This window comes from Genypterus blacodes, unplaced genomic scaffold (assembly GCF_046128005.1).
Source record: "Genypterus blacodes isolate CSIRO-AG114 ecotype Tasmania unplaced genomic scaffold, CSIRO-AGI_Gbla_v1 ptg000022l_1, whole genome shotgun sequence".
In the NCBI taxonomy this organism is placed as follows: domain Eukaryota; kingdom Metazoa; phylum Chordata; class Actinopteri; order Ophidiiformes; family Ophidiidae; genus Genypterus; species Genypterus blacodes.
In genome coordinates, this window is record NW_027466835.1 from 3,226,721 (window position 1) to 3,245,370 (window position 18,650).

At 43.7% G+C, this 18,650-nt stretch overlaps 2 protein-coding genes across 3 annotated transcripts; both read right to left on the minus strand.

Moving 5' to 3' along the window:
- Positions 1-2,684: 2,684 nt before the first annotated feature.
- Positions 2,685-8,450, minus strand: LOC142992641 (homeobox protein Hox-B7-A-like). The gene is made up of 2 exons (XM_076143135.1): positions 7,919-8,450; positions 2,685-2,959 (listed from the first exon to the last, which is right to left on the minus strand). The coding sequence occupies exons 1-2, from the start codon at positions 8,448-8,450 to the stop codon at positions 2,685-2,687; spliced, it is 807 nt and encodes a 268-aa protein (XP_075999250.1).
- Positions 8,451-11,702: 3,252 nt separating this feature from the next.
- hoxb8a (homeobox B8a) lies at positions 11,703-17,185 on the minus strand. 2 transcript variants are annotated; one of them, XM_076143055.1, is made up of 2 exons: positions 16,753-17,185; positions 11,703-12,118 (listed from the first exon to the last, which is right to left on the minus strand). In XM_076143055.1, exons 1-2 carry the CDS (start codon positions 17,183-17,185, stop codon positions 11,703-11,705), a joined length of 849 nt encoding a protein of 282 aa, XP_075999170.1. The 2 variants fall into 2 exon arrangements, with proteins under 2 accessions (XP_075999170.1, XP_075999169.1); XM_076143054.1 differs by having other exon boundaries at positions 11,703-12,121.
- Positions 17,186-18,650: the final 1,465 nt, after the last annotated feature.

Sequence of the window (18,650 nt, forward strand, 5' to 3'; positions counted from 1 at the left end):
GAATCAAACCCCAAACCCTGATGAGGATTACATACAGGAGGATTGGCATAGTCTCCTCGCTTCTTAACAAATGTCCTCGGCGCTCTTGGAAAATCCTTCCAGCGCCACAGGAATGCACCCAGACGTTTAAGCAGGGAAAACTTGATTTTAAACCTTCGGTGACCTCTCCAAGAGGCGCGGTGTCTGCTGGGGCTGCAGAAGCGGATCCCTGGTTTCCTCTATGCAAATGGGAGATGTTAAAAATTAACAGAAAACAACGGGACAATGCAAAGAGTCCAAACAGGCCTCCAGATTCGTCGTTTTTTTGGTGGTTTCTTTGTGTTTGTCCCCTTTATTGGGGTTTCCGACCTCTTCATGGATGCAATAAAGCAAGTGCTAACCCACTCCCCCAACACACACAGACACCCCCACGTCTCACCATCAGTTTAAGTGATCTTTTCCTTTTAACACAATCGAGGACTTCTAGAAGATGCCGGGTGAAGGTGCGGATATATATGTGTTGTCTGACTGGAACGAACCTGATTTTTTCTTTTGGCTCAGTGAATTTCCAGGGCTCAAATATTTGCAGGTAAAATGTGTGTGTGTGTGTGTGTGTGGTGTGTGTATGTGTTTGTGTAAAGATCTTGGAGTTGGAGAGGCCTGCCTGTCTTTTGGAGGAGTACAGTTGAAGAAAGTCACAAGGTTGTTGTTATGAAATAGTTAATCTCTCTACGTTTTCATTCAATTAAGATACCTGCAAAGATCCAACTTCACTGTCCATAAAACAAATCCTTATACAAATATTTATAGCTGCATTAGCAAATTTGCGTGAATGTGTAAGTGAAAATGGGATTTTACATTTTATATCTGACGTCACTCCTTCAGCCAAGTTGACCGTGTTCATGAGATACCATAAAGGGAGAATGATCATTTCAGATGAAGGTGGCAGATGAAAACGATTTTGAAGTATTAGTTATTAAATAACTGTAGACACAAACCTGGTGTTTGTCTATGCGACTGACTATGCAGGACATATACATACACACATTGACACTCATTTATGAGACGGGGATTCTTTTGGAACCTTGATGTTTGTACCTCACGGTGAACAGGTTACAGCACTAACGCGGCTCTCTGCAACGATCATAGTCATATTTAACTCTGTGCTTGTATAAGTGCCTAATAGATACACTCGGTGGGAAGTAATTCCTGCTGTCTGCAGGCATAAAAGCCCTTTAATCGATTCCAACCTGTAAATAAGGTGGAGATGCTTTAAATTCACTCATTGCAGCGTTTTATAATCTCTAAACGTTGCGATTAAACTTTAAAGACAAAGACGAAATAAAAATCTAATAACAGATCAAACTTGATATTGGTTTAACTTGTAAAATGCAGTTGTGATGTTGTTGCCTAACGGAATAAGAAAGTATATTTCTTTACTTCAAATATCAGGTGACGGCATGAATACTTGTCGAGGCTGTACCGTTGACATGACATGATAACAGTTGAAGTTAGAATAAAATATTTAAAATAAATGTTTAAATAGCATGGAAAATCATTATTATAATAAGACTTTATAGCGCATTTCTCTTTTCAGGAACGTCAACATACACGACGAAAAAAAAACATTAATTAAATAAATAAAATGCATTTGGACCTACAATTTTAACCTGTGAAAATAATATTACTATCATTATTAGTCGTATTCATGCGAGTATAAACACACTAAAAAACACAGTTGATCTTTATGTCGGAATTTATTAGAAGAAAACAACGATAGAACTTAATACAGACAGATTAAACCCGGTCTACAAAAAGCTATAGCATCGGTCCAACAACATAAGAACTATGACAAGAAATGTATCCAATAGTTATAGTTATAGAAACAAAGCAGCGTTAAACCAGGATCATCAAACTCTCACATAACTGTCAAATCCCTTTAAAATGCACGTTAAGGAACTGATTTCATCTCTCATCTCAAACCTTCAGGAGCAGCTGGAGGTTTGATCTCAGCATTAGGAGGCTTTTCATGTTCGTGTTTAAATAATACTGTCTGTAAATAATAAAAGTGCTGAGTAGCAACTGAAACAGAACCAAAGTTGCAGGACATTTAAGCAGCTAGCAACTCTTTGTTTACTGTCCTAAACGAAGCCCAGGAGACGCTGAGGTCTAAAATCCCATAATAATCTAATAATCTCATCATTCCACTCCAGCATGTTTTCTTATTTATTATTAAAAACAAACTACTTAGTATTCAGATATTTCTTAAGTGCCATTTCACTCAACTGAAACATTTTGAATTTGTGTTATTATTATTATGATTATTATTAAAACAATTTTTTTCACTCCGATCTTGACATGCTTGAGTTGAATTTGTTTTGTTTATTCATTTATTTGTATTTTATAATTGTATTACTTGTGTTTATTGTATTTTTATTGATGTATTTTCATGAAATTCCTTGTTTTCGCTTATCCTGCCTTTGCCCCTTCAGTTATGTTTCACTTATTGCAATGTTCAAATCTTGATTTGCGATTGATTTTTGTTTTATTTCTTTTACTTTACTTTTCTTAGTATTGAGCAATGGGGCACTTGTGACAAAAACAACAACCAGCCCCTCCAGGGATGAATGAAATGTTCTGAATCTGAATGCGGAACTATGAGGGATTTTAATGCTGCTATATTGTGTGCAGAGTGTCTATTACAGTCAGTCCTCCTCCTCCTCCTTCTCTTCCTCTTCACCAGTCAGTAAACTGGAAGACATTGGGGAATTACTCGTATTTCCGCTTTCCCTGTTCTCCTTCTTCCACTTCATCCTCCGGTTCTGGAACCAGATCTTGATCTGTCGCTCAGTGAGGCAGAGCGCATGCGCGATCTCTATCCGTCGCCGCCGAGTGAGGTACCGGTTGAAGTGAAACTCCTTCTCCAGCTCCAGCGTCTGGTAGCGGGTGTACGTCTGCCGCCCGCGCCGCCCGTCTGCGCCTGCGCACACGAACAACATATCGATCATTTCAGGGCCGAAATCAGTGTTAGTAAGATCACTCAGAGACGGTGCAAACCGAACAAAGCGATCCTCTGATTATGCTTCTTGTATCTGTGTTACATCCGGGTCACGTGTGCCTCAGACCTTCACACATGGGCGAGCTTTTGTAGAAACGTTTTAAAGAGATCTTGTATTTGTATATGTCTTGTCTCTATTAGAATATCATCGAGGTAAGCAATGACCAAGTACAGAGAGTGACAGACTCTCAGAATGTACCAAACCATCAGTTTACACACAACCTAAAGGAACGACTGTTGTTTGTTCAGGATTACCTTGAAAAAATACATGCATTTAGATTTCAGTGTTGCTTTTGATAACAATACTGCTGATTCCCTGCTTCCTATACACACCATCACAACCACACACACTTATCGCTTCCTAAACTTCCTTACTACATGTATCCTTTTCTATAGATACACTAAATAGAAACGCAAAGTTGAGTATGTTGAGGGGACATTACATCATTGGACATTGTCCAATCATTAGTAATAGCAATTTGGGATGTGCGTTGACAACAACTGGTATAATACAATTTTCATTGATTGGGTTGTCTCCATCCAAATCTGGGACCCAGGTTATCAATTCTTACGATTCTCATCATAACAATATTTGTATTTGTTCGCAAACAGTTTCCGAGTCCGCAGGTGTCCCCTTTGAGTCTACACACCAAGTCCTTGCCTGCACTTCCTGGCAAACCAAACTGAGTTGTAGCTTGGTAAATACTATAAACCAGTGAATAAGTACTGCGGTTAAATTGTAGATTCAGCTGGCATGGGTCAGGCCCTATTAAATATTGACTTTACGCTTCACCCTTATGTTGGATGTGTTGAGTTAATTAGGCAACAAAAAGGGAATGCTGCGGTGAAGAATGGTTGAAAGTAAGCTTCTACCTATTTATAGGCGGTAGACAGGCCAGTTGTGCATCCATTTGACTTTATGGTCTCAGTGTTTCTGATTCTGTAACATTCTCTGCTTCTCTGCAGTGAAACCTGTGTGAGTCATACTGATCACAAGCGTGTTGACCTTCTGTCTTGGCGAGGTCATGCTGCGCCTGAAGGTTAAAGAGAAATTGGGTCACATTTTCACAGCTCAGAGGTCGTCTGCCAACCAGTCTCTGAACTCCTCATTTCCTCTGCAGATTATCTGAAAAGAAGGCTTGTTTGCTGTGCAGAGGCCCGTCAGAGTGGGTGGTTTCCAGCAAACTGGGTGCAAGTGACATTTGGGATAAATTTAGGGCTAGAGTGGTGTAAAGATAGGAATGAAAGTGTCATACTGTCATTTGCTACACACATTTTGTAAATTGGTTCAGAAAAAACTGTACATCATCTGAATAAAGGAGACAAGCTTTTAAAATGCCTCCTGGTCTGTTTGGACTTTAACACTCTGGTGGTCAGTGGGGGATAATAAACGTGAAATGGAGATTTTTCCGCAGAAATCCTCACAGGGTTCAACAGTTCATGAGTTCAGAGAAACTCACATGCAGAACCATAATCAAGAAAACACTTAGTCAACTGACAGATCAGGAGCAAGTTCGAACCACAATTACATTTTTACCTGCTAAGCAGGGACACATGCTCCTGTTTAAAAGATAAGCACCTCGGACATAAATCTACTGGGCAAGAACCCTTTCTGTGTGTAAATGAGTTGAGGAATGAAATGGTTTTACTTGGATTTAAAATTTGATTTTTGATCCTGTTCCTTGAATACGTACACACAGCACAGCTCCAACTCTGAAATGTAATTGTGTTCTTATCTATGATGATGATTCAATGTGCATATACTTTATTGTATGTATGATGGTGACGGTGTGTTCTAATGGCTGTCTGGGTGGACCCAATATGTAAGATGTACAACATCCATGTCATAAACTTAAAACATGAGGAAGAAATAATGGCAGAGCTTTTCATTTGATTGTCAGTGTGTTTTAATTTTTGATTCTGCACACAGACAGACACACACAAACACAAACACCAACACAAACACACACACACACACAACACACACACACACACACACACACACACACACACACACACACACACACACACACACACACACACACACACATCCACACATGCACACATGTCCATCATGTTAAAATGAATTTCATGATATGTGTGCTGTTACATTGGTATTCCCACATTTCTTTGTGACCACTCGCTGTATGCTTCGGAAGAAGAGAGAGGCAGACATTATTTGTTTGTGTTTCTGACTAAACTCTAAACCCCAAAACTAAATGGATCTCAGATATTAAAAACCTACACAAACAACATAATACAGCTAGAAAGGCAGCCTTCATGTTTTGGTCAATCATTTCTGAAGCTTTGATGTAGCATCTAATACTTTTCTTCACTTTTACATTTTTCAAATCCAATTAAATCTTTCAGATTTAAAAAATTGGGTGACTGTTCAAGGTTTTCCGAGAAGTTGTGTATATATATACTGTATATATATCGCACATACAGTGCACACACACTTTATACAGGTGATATATTGAAATGCATCGGTGTGGTTATGCCTTGGTTGCATATGCTAATATGATACGTGCTTCTACAAATTATCTGAATTATCTTTAACACTGTAATCTGTGTTTTGGATTTTCCCATCTGCCCTGAGAACTCGAATGAGAGTTCACCTCTGTGTCAGCTCTGAAACATTCATTACAATGTGGAGTCATTGAAACAAGCTTACCAATTGAATAAAACTCATACAAACCTTGTCACAACGTCGTTATGTCCATAAGAATTGTGTCTTATGTGTATATTTGAAATTTTGGTGAAAATTCGAAATTCTACACTTTAAATACGTGGCGCTCTGTTTTATTTTATTACAGTTAAAGGAAAAACTCCTCTTCACATTGTGACTATACACAACACCGCAACACGGTGCTTTTCTACAAGCACATTTTCCTTATCTGCGTGTTTTTAACCTCAAGCCGGACAGCGCGCATGTGTGTGTGTGTGTGTGTGTTGGCGTTTTATTGAAAGCAGCTGTCACGACGTGTGAATGACTCAGTCTGTATCGGCGGCATGGAAGTATGTGTGATTGAGTGTGTGTGTGTGTGTGTGTGTGTGTGTGTGTGTGTGTGTGTGTGTGTGTGTGTGTTTGTGTGTGTTTGTGTGTGTGTGTGTGTGTGTGGTTGTGTGTGTGTGTGTTTCCTTTAACTTACAAACACACACACACACACACACACACACACACACACACACACACACACACACACACCGATAAAAATAGAGAGAGGGCGCATATCTAGAAATTCTCTAAATTTCTCCAAAGTGAATCACATTTTGACACTATCTGCTCTCGCACACATTGATAAGAGAGGTAATGAAAATGGGAAAAAACGACAAAAGACAAGACAAATGAAAAACGTTTTACACTCCACTCCCCTCAGTCACTCTTTCTCTCATACTGTGAGTATGTCTTATTTTTTTTATTCTGTTATGTTCTAGTTGTTCTATTTTATAAGATTGGCATTGTTTTGTATTGTTTAATTCGTGTATTTTATTGAATTTTGGATTGATGATGCTTTATTTTTTTTTGTATTTTATTTTATTTTATTTTATTTTATTTTATTTTATTTTATTTTATTTTATTTTATTTTATTTTATTTTATTTTATTTTATTTTTATTTTTTATTTTATCATAACATGAGCGTAACCCTTAAAGGTCGCCGTTTGATCCACTTCAAATACTGATTTCCTACCGGTATACGAATCCTGCCGTTAGTTTAGTTTACAGTAGGAAGGAGGAAGAGGAAACGTGGTGAAGGAAATGGATGAGAAAGCGTGCGGCGACGACAAAAAGCGTCCGCTGGCTGTCACGGAAACTCTAACGAGGATTGATCTGATTTACTAAAACACCAAGGCGACATAGAGACCTGTATGTGCGCGAGCGTGTGTGATCAGTTGTGGGTTAAGTATTGATACATTGATAAACGGAACACGTGATTACAGGCCGTCAATACGAGCTGAGTGCACCCCTCACCCCAGACCCACTCCACTCTCCTTCCCCAAGACCACTGTTTGAGATTTAATTATATAGTATAAACATAAAGTATATAGATCTGCATCTGTTGGATACGTTTTTACGCACAAACCCCTTTGTTTTGGCGCACATTTACGCAAAATAACACCCCTGCCAGATCCCAACAAGGCGTCAACAGTGGGGATTTTAACTTAAACATAAGAATGCTTTCTGTGTTGTGTGTGTGTGTGTTCATTATGGCTCGAGACTACGTGGCCCCCGTATCCATTCAGCGCCTGGTCGCCACAAAGACAGTTTTACAATCCGGGAAAAGGGCAGGCATTCACAGATCAAACCCATCTGCTAATTTATAGTGCTGATAGTATGAGCGGGTTGTGATGACAGCACAATAGCACAAAGGGCTTTCAGGCGGCCAGTAGGCACAGATAGAGGACACAAGACTATCTGGACATAGAGAGAGTGGGTGACCGTGGCCAAACTTTGAATATGAGCCGCTTTACAGTTAACAGGGCAGAGAACAACAACAACTCCAGTGGACGTTTCCCTCAGGTTGAAATAGTTTGGGATAATACTACAGCCACCCATACGCTTCTCCTTCTGCCCCCCTCAACACAATAGACCTAAAACTAATGAATATTCACTAAGTCCTAAATTATGGTTTTATGGAGGTCGCAGATCTATAAAGCGGGAGAGGTTGTAAAAAAACAGAGAGAGGGAGAAAGAGGGAGACAGGCATAGTTCAGCTATCGGCCGGGGCCGCTGCGCAACCGGGCCAACGGTTTAAAGACGTTCAATGTAATTATCACCTCCCCACCCCACACACACGCCCCCCACCCCCCCTCATCACTAGCAGGCCTCTCTTCTCCTCCTAACCACTCACTCCCTACCTCCACCCTTTCCTTCCTCACCTGAGCGTCTCATCCAGGGATAAAGTCGTAGTCTCTCGTCATGTGGCTGTTGTTGCACCGCGCCGCTCTGCCTCCTACAGGCCGGGTCGGGGAGCCTGGTGGCCGCGCTGCAAGAGGCGTTAGGCCGGCCTGTGTGACGCTGAGATGCGGGGGAGAGCAGCGGTACGACTGCCGGCTGCGCGTCCCCGGCGACAGCCTCTCCCGTAATCACTCCAGCGGGGTTTAAGGTGTGCGCTCCGGGCACGCTGTCCCCGCTGCTCCCGTACCATCTCGAAAGTGACAAACGGGACGATGAGGAAGAAGGGGAGAAGAAAATGGGAGAGTAGGAGGAAGAAGAGGAGGAGGTGTGCAACAGAAACTCTCCACTGCTTCTTCCATTGGATACAACGGTGCAGGAAGACGGAATATCTGGAGAATCGGAAGAAGTACACGGAGAAGAAGTTGGAGAGTGCGGATAGAGCCGCGCTGAGCAGCCCGATGCGTCTTGTTGATATTTGGAAAACAGCGCGTTGGCGAAGTACAACGAACTCATAATTCGGCGCCGGTGATTTGTAGGCCCGGGGCGGTTTAATGTCGACTTTTTATGAGGCACAGTGAATTATTGTCGGGGTATTACTATCTAGATTTACACCAAATTCACCCCACCCCTCCATTCTCATCCCCACCCTTCCCGTCTCGCTCGCGTCTACCACACCACGTGATCACTGCTGCATGTGATGTCAGGATGCCGGGTAGCCCACGGGGTTTCCCCGAGGCTACGGTATTATAATGGAGAAAATCAAAAGTACAACATTCAGAGAGTGTATGCTGCGACACAAACAGAGCTAGAGAGATAGATAGCCAGAGAGAGAGAGAGAGAGAGGGAGAGGGGAAGATAGAGAGAGATCAATACCCTGCAGCTCGGAACTTGTCCACTAATCACCAAAGCACATGTTTGAGCTGGCAAAGAAAACGGCTGAGGCTGACAAATATCCAGCTCAAACTTAAATCTTTGCCGTCCCCCTATTTGATTGAGTTGGAAACGAGTAAAGTCGTGTGCAACGAGCGGAAAAGACCATTAGATGTGATATTGATTAAGTTGGATTGCCGCTGGGCCCCGTGCGTAAAGTTGCCGAGAAGACGAAAAAAAGTGATGGACGAAGGGAGACAATTTCACCGCTTTTTCCTACAGCAGTGTCGTTTAGTGACATCATAGATTGAGAGGGAGAGAGAGAGGGAGAGAGAGAGGGAGGAAGAGAGAGAGAGAGAGAGAGAGAGAGAGAGAGAGAGCAATTATTTCGAAATAGCGCCCAATGAAACATTATCCACTCGATGCAAGTACTGTTAAGCTCAAGTGACAAAGACAAATCTAAATTACAATACGTCAGTCGGTTGTGACATTTAAAAAAATATAGTACAGCTGTATCGTGTCACTCATAATTGCCAAAAAATCAATTGAATCTCGTTTAAGGAACCGAGGAAAGATGTTGCATGATTAAGCCTCGACGTTGCCAATCAGAGCAGAACATTTCAAATGTGTGTGTGTATGTGTGTGATTAGGAGGAGAGGATATATGTGTGTAACTTCCCCTACTTACCATCCACGCTTAGCATACCTCAAATGTATTTTTGTTTCCAGATGATTCTTCTCCCCACATCACAGTGTTGCCCACAAGGGTGCGTCATGCGTAAAAAACCAGTCCTCCTGACACCGCCATCAAGTCATTTACATTTTTAAAAGAGCCAAATTGTCTCCGAGCCATGCTGCTGTAAAACCATAAAGCCTTGAACAAAGGAAGTGAAGGAGGATCTGAGTGCTCCGAGTGTAAAATGATGTTTCCACTCAGCAATAATCAGAAATTAGTCCACACCCCACTGAGCAGTAGATGGGATTCCAACATGGCGTCTGTTTCATCTCTCACATAGCTCTGTATCTCAAGCAGTAAACATGTTAATACATATTAAAACAGTGCATACATCGCGTTAAAAGCAACATTACGCAGCATTGAAGTTCGTATGAGCGCGATTAGGCTGCAGCTTTGTCATTTAGACGAATTTCTATAACGGCAAAATAAGCTGATACTGGTGGAGGAGAGTTAGAAAGGCGAAGTCTTCGTGGTCCTAATTACCCAACAAGCCAAATAGGACGCAGAATATGACGTCATACTGTTTGTTTCTGCTGGCATGCCTTTCATTTAGAATTGAGCTTGGTTTATTTTGGTCAGAGCGTCAAAACACCTAAGCCAGCCACACGCACACGCACACACACACACACACACACACACACATCAAAGCTCAGACACATATTCTGTCTTTGGAGTCCGAATAATAAGCTGCAGCCTAGATGTGTAGCATACAGGCCCGTGTGAAGACATTCAGGCAGGTATCAATGTAAATAGCCTGGTTGCGCTCAGTATGACCTATAGTGTGTTTGATCGCCCCAGATGGAAACAATCTGACTTCAAGTCGTCATCTCGGTGATGATGATAGAGGGCCTTGTAATGGTGTATATAGAGGCCTGTAATAATGTAAGTGGTGGAGCGGGTAATAAATAAAGTGATGTTTGGATAGTGTGTGTGTGTGACAGAGAGTGGGTGTGTGTGCGCACGCCTCGTTTTGAGAGGAAATTTCCGATTCAAAGCTTAAATGTTTGGCCCCCTGAACTGAACGGTTTTATCAGTCTGGGTGCTGACAGAGGATACAGGCTTCAGAGAGAGAGGAGGGTGTGAGGTGAAGAGAGGAGGAGAAAGAATGGAAGAGGAGGAGGTGAACGTGAAGAAGGGGAACAAAAATGAAAGAATGAAGGGATGAAAAGGAGAGCAAACGCGTTCTTTCTTTCTTTCTCTTTCTTTCTTCACTCTTAAATATTGAATGGAAAGCGAAACATCCGAAAACATTTTTTCCTCGTTTTTATTTTTATGAATGTTCTTTTTTATCTGCACTGTGCGCATGCTTTTTACCCAAAACGAGAAAAGGAATACAACATAAACAAACACCATTGATCAAAAACGAACTAAAACGACAATTAGAGTGTGTAAAAAAGAGATCCGACCTACTAAAACGGCATAAATAGGCAGTTTCATGTTGTTGGAATTTTCATTAAATTGCTACGTCACCATCGTCATTATATAATCATGAACGACTTCATCGTCATTATCATCATCATCATCATCAATCATCGCCATAACAACAACAACAACATAGAAGTGAGAAGTACAGTAAAAAGTGCACCATCATCATTTTTAACTTAAAAACTATACAGCTGCCAAAGATAAAATTGTTAATGATAAACTTCTAACAATATAGAAATGTTTCCACAATAATTGTTCCACAAAGAAAGTAAGCTATCATTTTTCTTCCGGTTTTCTTTGTTTTCAACACTAGAGTAGACTATGTTTGTTTGTTTTCAGTTGGATTGTTCACCCCCACCCGAGACACTCGTGATGAATTTTAATCTTTTTAGAGTTCTGATTCTTTCCACGCTGGGTGACACACCGAGTTCCCCCCCTTCCCCTGCCCTCTCCCTCCCCCTCACCCACCCACCCGTGGTTTCTCCTGTCTGCACACGGAGGCGTGTGAGGCCTCTGCGGCTCCTCCAGCTCTCCATTCGACCTTTTTTCGGGGAGACTTGAGTTCCTTTCTTTTCCCATCGATTGGATCGTGGAGACATGAAGCGAGTCAGTCCAAAAGGTCTCGATTAAGACAAGAACACCCCACCCGCACCCACCCACCCTCACCCACCCCGTCCATCATTTACACCCTCTCTACCCCCTTCTCTGTCTCCTTTATATTCCCTCTTTCCTCCCCTACATTTGCTTGTGGGTTTTCTCGCAGCAATCCTCGCTCACGGCGGGTTGTGACCCCGCCGTTCCCGCCACTGCCACCGCCACTGCCACTGCGCCTCCTCCTCCTCCACCGCCATCATCGTCGGCATCTCCTCCACCTCCTGTCCCGGGATCCCTCAGCTCCTTCTCCCTCCTCTCCCTTTCCACCGCCTCCTGCTCGCTCTTGCTGCTGGGGAACTTGTCCTTGTTGTTCTCCTTCTTCCACTTCATCCTCCGATTCTGGAACCAGATCTTCACCTGCCGCTCCGTCAGCGCGAGCGCGTGCGACACCTCGATGCGGCGCTTCCGGGTCAGGTAGGGGTTGAACAGGAACTCCTTCTCTAGCTCCAGCGTCTGGTAGCGGCTGTAGGTCTGACGGCCCCGCCTCCTGCCGGCAGCTACTAGGGGGTCGGGGGTAAGGAGAAGGGAGAGGAGAACACGAGGAGGACGACATCATTAGAGACAACGACTCAACTGCATTTTTACAAAATAAAGAAATACAACAATACGTATAACACAGCAAGAACACATAATGATGATAATTTGTACAATACTTCTCATCGTTCCCCCTACCTAATTGACTGATACATCATACCTTTTTTTTTTTTTTTTACAACAAAAGTAAAGTTTTTGTTTACATAAAGGGACTTTTTAACATATTTTGCTGCCTATTATATGTTAATGTGAAATGATGCTGGTTTAGGTCTGTTAAGTTCTACTGCAAGGTTTGTAAAATGTAAAAACCAACCAAGTAAATAAATTTAAAAAATGTTTAAATAGTGTAAATTGTACATAACAACTACATGTATATACAAAACGTGTGCAATGATCATGTGTGTAAACTTTTACGTAACATATTCTCGACCGACGCACACAACCAGCAAGCTTCACTTACATGCTTTAATTAGAATTTACACACACATAAACTACACTCGTGACATAAATACAGTGTTTAGCTATACAATTACAAACGACCTCACACGAAGGCTCGGGGGGGAGACGGAGGAGCTTACATAACAAGTCTGGACTTAAATCCAGGCTTTTAATTTGAAAGGGCGCTGAAAACTGAAGATAAAGAAGTAGTTATGGAGCAAAGCATCATGAAAGCGATATGTCTTATTGTCATTGGGGCTCTGTTCTATTGTTGTTTAGTCTGTGGCGAGGCGCAGACAGAGGACGAGTTACTGTCATCACCGGTGCAATAAAAAAATTGATAAATAATTAATAAAGGTCAGATATTGTGTTCTCTACACAAAGAGAGGAATGTGCCTGGTGTTATTCTGTTAATAACTTGTGGCTTGACATCATTCAGCTTTGCCTTATGAAGTGGACAGCGAGAATATCATTAGAAGCTACGCTAAATATTTGATGTTTCTGCACACACTAACTCAATTGACCTGGGTCATATTTTACACGTATATGTTCAATCCTAACTTGTGGCCCATCCAGCAGTAGATTGAATCCCTCTGTAAAACATACACTTGACACTTGATTCTTGAGTTTAGCAACCAACAGCCCTCCTAATAAACAAAGAATTTGTATTGGGAAGTGGGCGAATAAAAATGACACATTAAACCCTGAAAGCTCAGTAGAGCTTCGACTGGGTGTACACACAGAAAATTTATGTTCGTGATTACATTTCCATAAAACTGTTAGGCCTCCTCTTTGATTATTATTACCATAAAAAGCAGTAAAATACGCCGGTGTTCCATTTAAAGTGAAAAGAGATTTCAAACGGGCAGCCTTTAAAGGAGAAACCTCCCGGCTGCCATACCTGAAGGGAAACTCACATATGCAGGATACAATAATAACATCCAAAACCAAATTCTATTTTTGAAGAGACATTATAGGCAGAGCATTGTACAAAATAAGAGGAAATAAAGACACAAAGGTTCTAGGAACCAACTCCAAACTTTATATCGTGTAGCAAACCTCCATCTCCTATCGTCTATGTTGTTCAGATGAGCTGATATAGTCTCTAATTGCCCCTCGGCCATTGCTTTCTCCTGCCTCGTGTGTCTGCACGGATCATCTTGTATTGTTTTAAAAGCATGGAAGGCAAATGATAAGGGTGAGAAATGTGTAATGGTGCTCTGCTCTCGGGGAAGCACACTGGTCTAGCCACTGCTTTAGAAGAGGAAAAAGGCTTCTGCAGTACACGTGGTGATCTCGTGTCTTCGGTTCTGTGTGGTTATCATTGGAAGTATAATCCCCAACCCCAGGGATGTGTCAGTACCTTACATATCTCAATCACACACCGCATATTCAACTATTTCATATTTCTAACCACACATATTTATCTCGTAATGTCTGATGTTGGAATTTTCCCTCATCGACTGAGAAAATAAACAACAATTTGGATTATGCAACATTTTCGAGACCTTTTACATATAAAACCATTACAAAGCCAATTAAGATAGAAACCAATGCGTGGTAGCTGAGGTCGAAACAAGGCAGTTGACATTTGGCAGAATGAGATTTTCAGCGGACAACACAATGTATCTGGCAGCCAATGAGAGCGGGCTGATATTACCCACATTCATTGCAGCCTAATCAGATTTTTGGTGCTCTTTTTCATTTTAAAATCGTACATAGAGTTTGATTTATCCAGAGCTTTCAGTCACAGTGGTATAACTCGTAAAAGGGGCTCACATTATCTGCTTTAGGATCAAACTGGAATATTAAAGGTGTAGCTTGGGGGATCGGGGCTTTCTTTCAACACGCACTGTAAGTGGAAACCTCCTCTGGTGAGGATTTTATGGCGTAAAAGGTGTGGGGCTGAGGAGGAGGGATGGTATCGCTCCTTATAACGCAAATTATGAAATTTACCACCTCTTTAAATTTATATTTCAGAAGTAAACGGGGAGGATAACCGCCTCCACCGCCGCACCCCTTCCCCCCCAAACCAGAGCGCCATCCGCCTTCTGTGGTATTATTGCTGCTAAACACACACAGCGAAGATTTTGCCTATTACATCAAACCGCGCACATGCTGTAAACGCGTGTGAGCAGGAGAGTCTCTCGCTCCCGGCACCGCAGAGCAGCACAGAGCAGAGCAGCGCAGAGCAAAGCAGGGCAGCGCGGCTTGGCACGCCTGGTTTCCTGTTTTGACTCCACTTCTCTGCCTCGGGATGAAAGCTTCCCTCGGTGTGACCCAAGTTTAAAGAAACGTTAACATTGATCAGGGGGTACGATCGTTGCGGATCTCTGTTTTGTAGAAAAAAAAGTGCTAAGATGCTTTAAAGTAGCTCAAGGTAATGCTTACGTCATTTCCATTGCGCGTGTGAGTGTGCGGACCGGCAGGATGTGAAGCCGTGGAAAGCTGGAGGACGTGAAGTGTAAGACACATATAGCGCGTAAATGATGACAACTCACAGGCAGCACAAACACACACACACCCTCAGACACACCGGGGATGAAGCAAAAGCTTATAAAAGTCTGTATAAAAAAACTTACTACTCTACTCTACACTACTGAGAAATATGTTATATATAGCTTAATTCATTTAAATTCATAATTTGCTGTTTTCTGATCACAATCATGAGGACACATCGAGTCTTGTACAGGCTATAAGGCAATGTAGTGGAAGTTCCACTTTAAAAATACAACCTAACACAAGCAATAAACTGCCCCCATCTCTCTCACACACACACACACACACACACACGCAGAAAGAGAGAGAGAGAGAGAGAGAGAGAGAGAGAGAGAGAGAGAGAGAGAGAGAGAGAGAGAGAAATATATGGGCTCAAAACAAAATAGGCTACTATACATGTCAATCAGGTCTCTCTCTCTTTCTCTCTCCCTCGTCTCTCTTAGTCTCTCTACCAAAAAACTGCCTTCTTGCATAATCGCTCTTATTGTGGTGGCGTTTGAAGCATCGATTATAACCGCGACTCCTCGATAAAGATCATCATTTTTTAGAAAATCGCTGATTTATTCCAGCAGTGTCATTTATCATCTGCTGGAGCTGAACCGTCTTCGGCCAAGGCTGGAACTCTGCGGCCAATATTCACAGCGTGTTGGCCGTCTACACAAAAGACTACTGAGATTTCACACACACACACACACACGCACACGCACACGCGCACACACACGCACGCCACGAAAGTAGCCTGGCTTTCAGTTAAACCCTGGGGGATTTACAAAACGACTTTATATGATGGTGGATCAGGCCGGCCCGTGTGCTTTCAGCTGGTGTGTGTGTGTGCTAAATCCGAATAAAAATGCCCCCCTTTCTCTTTATTCTCTCCATCCTACACCCCCCTCTCCAATCCCCACCCCTCCTCCTCCACCACCACCACTACCACCGCGAACACACACGCACACACACACACACGCTCACACCGCTTTAACCCTGTGGGAAATTGCCACCGTGTAGCCAAATAATTCTGGAGACCACAGGCAAGTCGTAAAAGCAAAAAGGGCAGTAAAAGTTTAACCTGGGTCAGGCCTGCGTGTCTGAAATGAGCCTGTGTGGATAGAAACATCTCATCTCTCACATCTCTGTCCCATCTGGTCCACCCAGGGGTGTCTCTGGGTTTTTGGAAGACCTCTCTCTGGGAGATGTCGCTGAGGCTCAGGTCTTTCATCTGCCCCCCTCTCCACCCGCATTCTGCACAGTTCTGTCTGCTTTTCTTTCGAATTCTGCCCCTTTCTATAGTCTCTCCCCATCCTTTCTCGTGGTATATGGCGGGTCATTAAACCCTAAAGTCATTCACAAGTTTTGGTGCTGCCAATAAAACCATAAACACGCTTTTGTCTTCCGTTTTCAACACAGGAAGCACTAATTGCCCCCCTTTAAATTACACGTTTTAAAATGACTTTTCCAACTTTCTCCCCCTATTTCCCACTTTGCTATGTCTACACATTTGTGTCTTCCTCTCCTGGAGGAGCGGGACTCACTCTCCTCAACATACGGACTCACCTTGCGCGTCTTTGGAGGCAAACACCAGCGCGAAAGACTTTGGACAAGGCGAGGAATCGTGAAAATGGACAATTCTCGATCCAACTACTTAATCTCTCAGTTTGCTCACCTTGCGGCCTCATCCAGGGGAAGAGCTGTGTCGGCGATGGACTCTGCTCCGTTCCTTCCGCGTCCTCACCGCCGAGCCCCGCCGCGCCGCCCAGTTTACAGTCGCTGTACTGGACCAGATCCGCGTCTTGAGCGCCGAAAAGCGTCTGCCTTTGCAGGGCGTCGTATCCGTAGAAGTTCCCGGGCTCGCCGTGGCAAGTAACCGCACAGGGGCTCTGTTGGTAGGGGTTGCTTGGCAGCGTGGAGGCGCTGTGGTGGTAGAAGTCCTGGATCTGCGGAGCGTGTTGGAAGGTGGCGCCGGAGCCGGGGCCATACACCACGGTGGGACGGCTGCCGGCCAGGTCCTGCGCGAAGCCGCACTCGTAGTAGTTCGGACGTAACGAGTCCCCGCTTTTATACTTAGAGAAGAGCGAGTTGACGAAATATGAACTCATCTTTTGTGTTGTTCTTTGTTGACGTTGTGTCTCGGTTCGGCTTGGCAGAATAGTGCTGTAGGTGGGGACGGGCGGCGGCGGCGGTGGTGGATCTTGGTGTGTTCTTGTTTCTGTTTCTGGCGTGCGGCTTGAGGCAGAGACACCGACGGACAGCGAAAGAGGGCAGAGAGAGAGAAGCAGGTCTGCCGTCGGTGTCGGCGTTCCCCCTCACGGCCACAACAGATGTGCCGGCTGCGGTGTGCGTAACGGTGAGGGCAGCCAGCCAGCGCGGTGAGAGCGACAAGCACGGCAGCGGCAACAACAACAATAACACTCACGCCGATTCCATAAAATCTCCGGCGAGGAAGAACAAGAAGAAGGAGAAGAACAGGAAGGAGAAGAAGAGGAAGAAGAGGAGGAGGAAGGACTCATGCACATCACAATTCCGATGTTAGCGGTGGAAGAGGGAGCCCTGTCGCGCTCTCAAACGGGTTTTCCGTGATTTACTCCTCTGCAAATGAGTTGTTTCATATTTTCTCTCTCGCTCTCTCTCTCCCCCCCCTCTCTCGCTCTCTCTTTCTCTCTCTCGCGCGCTCTCTCTCTCTCTCTCCTCTCTCGCTCTCTCTCTCTCTCCTCCTGGCCGGTGTATGTGTGTGTGTATGTGTGGGTCGGTTTCAGGGATAATTTGCATCTATTATCAACTCTCCATCCCATTGGCTTTTCCACGCACACACACACACACACGTGCACATCCGCAGAACCACGCACACACATATGCACATTTATTCGGTCTATTCCACCGGGTGAGTGTGTAGCCTTTTTTTTTTTTTTTTTTTTCTTTTTTCACACATCGCACGCGCCTCCAGCCTCTCGGTTGTCGGTGTTATTGGATCCGTGCGCGACCGTGATAACGCACGGGGAGTGAAGGAAAGGGGAGGAAAGAGAGGGGAAAGAGACGAAAGAAAGAGAGGATGGCTGTTAATGAGAATTCTGGCGCTTTGCATATGATCAAATGCACCCCCCTTCCACACACACACGCACACAAGCACACACTAACTATATCTCCATCCAACCAGCCACAAGAAGAGATGGATTTTTTGAGCACCCAGGATCTAATGGGAGAACTTTAAAGTGGGATTTGAGGGAGGGTGGGGGGTGAAGGGTGTATTGCATCGTGATACTTTGAGCATCTCTCTCATTAATTTCACCCCCCCCTCCCCCCTTACACCCCAACACCTCCCTCTCTCTTCTCCATCTCTTTCTCCTCCTTAAATTCTTAACGAGAGAGAGACGGCTTGCATGTGCGAAGCGAATGAGGCCCGAAAATGTCAGAGAGGCTAAGGCAGACAGAGAGAGAGAGAGAGAGAGAGAGAGAGAGAGAGTTGGGGTTGGGTGTGTGTGTGTGTGTGTGTGTGTGTGGAGGGGGGTGGGGGGGTTGCTTTCCTAATTGGTATCGGTTTTAACAAGTACTAGCCTATAAATGTAA

Bases quoted from the DNA above. Each gene is read 5' to 3' on its own strand.
- LOC142992641 (XM_076143135.1), bottom strand. From the start codon at position 8,450: ATGAGTTCGTTGTACTTCGCCAACGCGCTGTTTTCCAAATATCAACAA. The intron at 2,960-7,918 runs GTGAGGAAGGAA...TCGTGTGCGCAG, and splicing joins TCCCTGGATGAGACGCTCAG to GCGCAGACGGGCGGCGCGGG.
- hoxb8a (XM_076143054.1), bottom strand. From the start codon at position 17,185: ATGAGTTCATATTTCGTCAACTCGCTCTTCTCTAAGTATAAAAGCGGG. The intron at 12,122-16,752 runs GTGAGCAAACTG...CCGACCCCCTAG, and splicing joins CCCCTGGATGAGGCCGCAAG to TAGCTGCCGGCAGGAGGCGG.